At 35.3% G+C, this 3893-nt stretch overlaps 1 protein-coding gene across 1 annotated transcript; it reads left to right on the top strand.

Annotated features, from left to right (window-relative positions):
• The first annotated feature begins 1110 nt into the window (after positions 1–1110).
• Positions 1111–3248, top strand: LOC111999284 (1-aminocyclopropane-1-carboxylate oxidase 5). Its single transcript, XM_024031416.2, has 3 exons — positions 1111–1330; positions 1506–1729; positions 2332–3248. The coding sequence occupies exons 1-3, from the start codon at positions 1229–1231 to the stop codon at positions 2924–2926; spliced, it is 921 nt and encodes a 306-aa protein (XP_023887184.2). The 5' UTR covers positions 1111–1228; the 3' UTR covers positions 2927–3248.
• The last annotated feature ends 645 nt before the right edge of the window (positions 3249–3893 follow it).

Here is a 3893-nt window from a genome sequence, read left to right as displayed (position 1 = left end):
GATGGCCAACGATACACCACGTGTACATACAACATAGCTGGTGAAAGTTACAGATAATTTTTCCACTAAAAAATTCACTTTATTCCACAATTTTTTTTAAAAACAAAAAATAGAACTATTAAATTCTTATATATTTCTTACAATGAAGTTGACAACGTATCAAATTAGGGATTGATGATAGCTTTGTTTATAGAAGTCTTCACCTGCCTTCCTTAACCCTTAAACTATGGCTACAAATCCGTAATATTAGTTGAATATTGATTCAAGTACTTGCCATCAGAAGCATTTCCATGTGTAAAAGTCAAAAGGGTGGAATTACATGTTGAACATTAGTCGGTAGAGATTTAAATTATAAGTATAACTATATTTTAAAAAATTTAAACAAGGTGATAATAATGGGCAAGAGAAATGATACATTTCACATGTATGGTGCAGCATCTTGTAACCTGCCATAAAGTTAGACTCTTTTATCAGGCAGATTACATTAAGCCATTTGTTTTATGCTATATATTCATTGATTATTGTTGGCAATGTTACCACGTGGAAGAGGTATACCTAGAGAAATATTGACTTGTGTTAATGAGGTATAACTAGAGAAATATTGACTTGTGTTAATGCAGGCTCAAATCCAATGGATGTAGCTACCCTATTTTTAAAATAATGTATCTTGTGCAGCCAATATATGCATCATTTTTTTACAATAATTTCACACAGATATAAGGCTCACCACATATTATAAAATAGATTATACATACAACAAATGTATGAGATAATTAATACCCTATTATAGAAGGGAAGTCATCTTTCATGAATTTTGATGACCCATGTTCTCCATGAGGCAGTTAATCAAAGTGGCTTAATTATGCAATTAATGAATATAATTAAGGACTATGAGATGCATCACCTAAAAGGGTATGCTTGTGTTGTGGATTACCAGTAGTACCTCAAACAAGCATTGACCTTGTATTTATGTATATATGTTATTTATTAATGTCACCGTCCCATACCTTCCCTAACGGCTTCTTGATAGAAAAGGAAACAAAACAAAACGGATTAAAATATTCAGAGGTTGACATCCGCGAGATGGCGGGAAGCTTTACTATAAATAGGCTAGAGGATCCCCTCTTCCAAAGCACAACATAGCAAACTAAGCTAAACACAAACACTTCAACGAACAGCTCTCTTTCTCTCTCTATCTGTCTCCATCTTTGCCTCTTGTTTTGCTTCAATGGCGATCCCTGTGATTGATTTCTCAAAGCTCAATGGCGAGAAGAGGGCCGAGACATTGGCTCAAATTGCTAATGGATGTGAGGAATGGGGATTCTTCCAGGTACTTCTTTCACTTCCTTAGCAATATCCAAAGTCGATTACATACAAAACGGTGTCTAAGAATGGTGGGAATGAGTTCCCAATTCCCATCACCATTCTATCCCTTGTCTATATTTTATTTTAGTTAATGTATGATTATGTGCACAAGAATATTTATGGTTGCATTAATGTTACAGCTGGTGAACCACGGGATTTCGGAGGAGCTCCTTGAAAGGGTGAAGAAGGTCAGCTCCGAGTGGTTTAAGCTTGAAAGAGAAGAAAATTTCAAGAACTCAACACTAGTGAAGAAGTTGAATGAATTGGCGGAAACCAAGAGCGGCAAGTTGGAGAATGTGGACTGGGAGGATGTCGTTACTCTCGTAGACGATAACGAGTGGCCAGCTCAAACCCCAGGATTCAAGTAAGCATTGCATATATACATTAATTTCCTATAGTGATCACTATGCTGAAATTTGTTCAGGCTTTACTAAAGAGGCTGAGTTCTGTGCTAGACTGCTAGTTACTAAAACTCTTACTTTGGTTGCTGGCAAATTGGAAAGAGCAAAGAATATAGTACAATGAGAATCCAATAATGTCGACAACCAAACAACTATAAGCAATATATACCAACCTTAACACTATGACATTAATGGATTTTAAGCAACAAAATGTGTCATTTTGTCACTAGACTGAGTCTAGGATTTCCAACTTCCATAGTAATTTCTTTTTTAGATTTCTGGATATCCTCTCATGGCACCATGTGGTTCTCAACTTTGAAATCAATTTCTGATCTTTTGGGTACAAATACAATCCATGCTTTATGTTTTCTCTTTTAAACTTGTACGTTTATGACATTAATTCTCAAAATGATGGAACGTTATTCTAATGCAAATTTGATAAGTTCAACTTCTAGCCAAAAGCATGCAGATGACCTAAAAACTTACCAAGGTTCATTAAACTAGTTAGAAATTCCTAGTCCTTAAATATGTGGATTCTGATATCGTTTGGCTTGTGATGTTACAGGGAAATCATGGCTGAATACCGGTCAGAATTGAAGAAATTGGCAGCAAAGGTCATGGAAGTGATGGATGAGAATTTGGGCTTACCAAAGGGATACATTAAGAAGGCATTTGATGGGGAAGGAGATGATGCCTTCTTTGGTACTAAGGTGAGCCACTACCCCCCATGTTCCCATCCAGAGCTGGTGAATGGTCTCCGAGCTCACACTGATGCCGGCGGTGTCATCTTACTTTACCAAGACGATGTGGTGGGTGGTCTTCAAATCCTCAAAGATGGGAAATGGATCGATGTCCAGCCACTACCAAACTCCATCGTCATCAACACTGGAGATCAGGTTGAGGTCTTAAGCAATGGCCGATATAAGAGTGTCTGGCACCGGGTTTTGGCTGCTCCAGAAGGGAACAGGAGATCAATTGCTTCATTTTACAATCCCTCGCTTAAGGCCACTATATCCCCTGCACCACAGCTAGTGGAGAATGTTAAGGAAGAGGTGGATCAAGTTTACCCCAAGTTTGTGTTTGGTGACTACATGTCTGTTTATGTTGAGCAGAAGTTCCTCCCAAAGGAACCAAGGTTCCAGGCTGTGAGAGCCATGTAAGATGGTTAAACTTCAAATATTTTGAAGATTACAAATTTGGTTTTTCCTTTTGTTATAAAGATTGTCCTACTGACAAAGGATACCCCTGGCTTGTCTTACTCTTAACCACATGTAGGGGAGGAAAGAAAGCTGAAGTGGGTGTTAGTGTTTGTGTGTGTGTGTGTTTTAGATTGCTGTTTTTCTTTCTTGTGATGCACTTATGGGTTTCTTTAATGCACCTACTAAATTCTCAAAAATAAAAAATAAAAATTTAATGCACCTACTAAGGTTTGCTTTGTACAATGGATTATATAAATTGTACTTTTTGAATATTGTTCGCAAATTGTTAGGTTTTTATTTCCTTGCTAGGTGTCAATGGAATTCTTATATGATCGTTTTAAAATACTTTTCCTTTTTTCTTCTCTTTTTTCTTTTTTTTTTTTTTTATAAATACAATAGAATTTCAACCTATGACATCCATTCCAAGATAATTATTCTTTATTATCAGGTCCAAGACATCAATTGGTTTTTGTTATTGACAAATCTCTTATCTAATAGCAAGAAACTTAACAAGTTGAGCTCTTCATTAATAATAAAAATAAATGGTTATCCTAATGATTGTTATTTATTATTAGATCTAAAATATTAATTAATTTTTTGTATAAACAAATCTCCTATTTGACAACAAGAAACTTAATAAGTTAAACTCTTTATTAGTAATAAAGATAAAAGTGGTCCCACATATAGTTCTTTTCGGTATGTTTATGGTTGAAACATTCCTTAATTTGCTGTTGAGTTATTGAAACTGGTAGACTCAATTGGTCTCTTTTTTGGAAGACATTGTTAAATTCAACCACTCGCGTTTTTTCCAATAGCTCAACTTGGACCTCAGCAAAATTTTACAAAAATAACAATCATTTGTGAAATAGTAAAGTTAAGAATACAAAATAAGTCAGCTGTTATGTTTGCATAAAAATCGGATTTGATA

Source organism: Quercus suber, unplaced genomic scaffold (assembly GCF_002906115.3).
Source record: "Quercus suber isolate HL8 unplaced genomic scaffold, Cork oak 2.0 scaffold_4, whole genome shotgun sequence".
NCBI classification, from domain to species: domain Eukaryota; kingdom Viridiplantae; phylum Streptophyta; class Magnoliopsida; order Fagales; family Fagaceae; genus Quercus; species Quercus suber.
The sequence above is the reverse complement of the archived record's forward strand: the minus strand, read 5'-3'. Positions and strand labels throughout refer to the sequence as shown.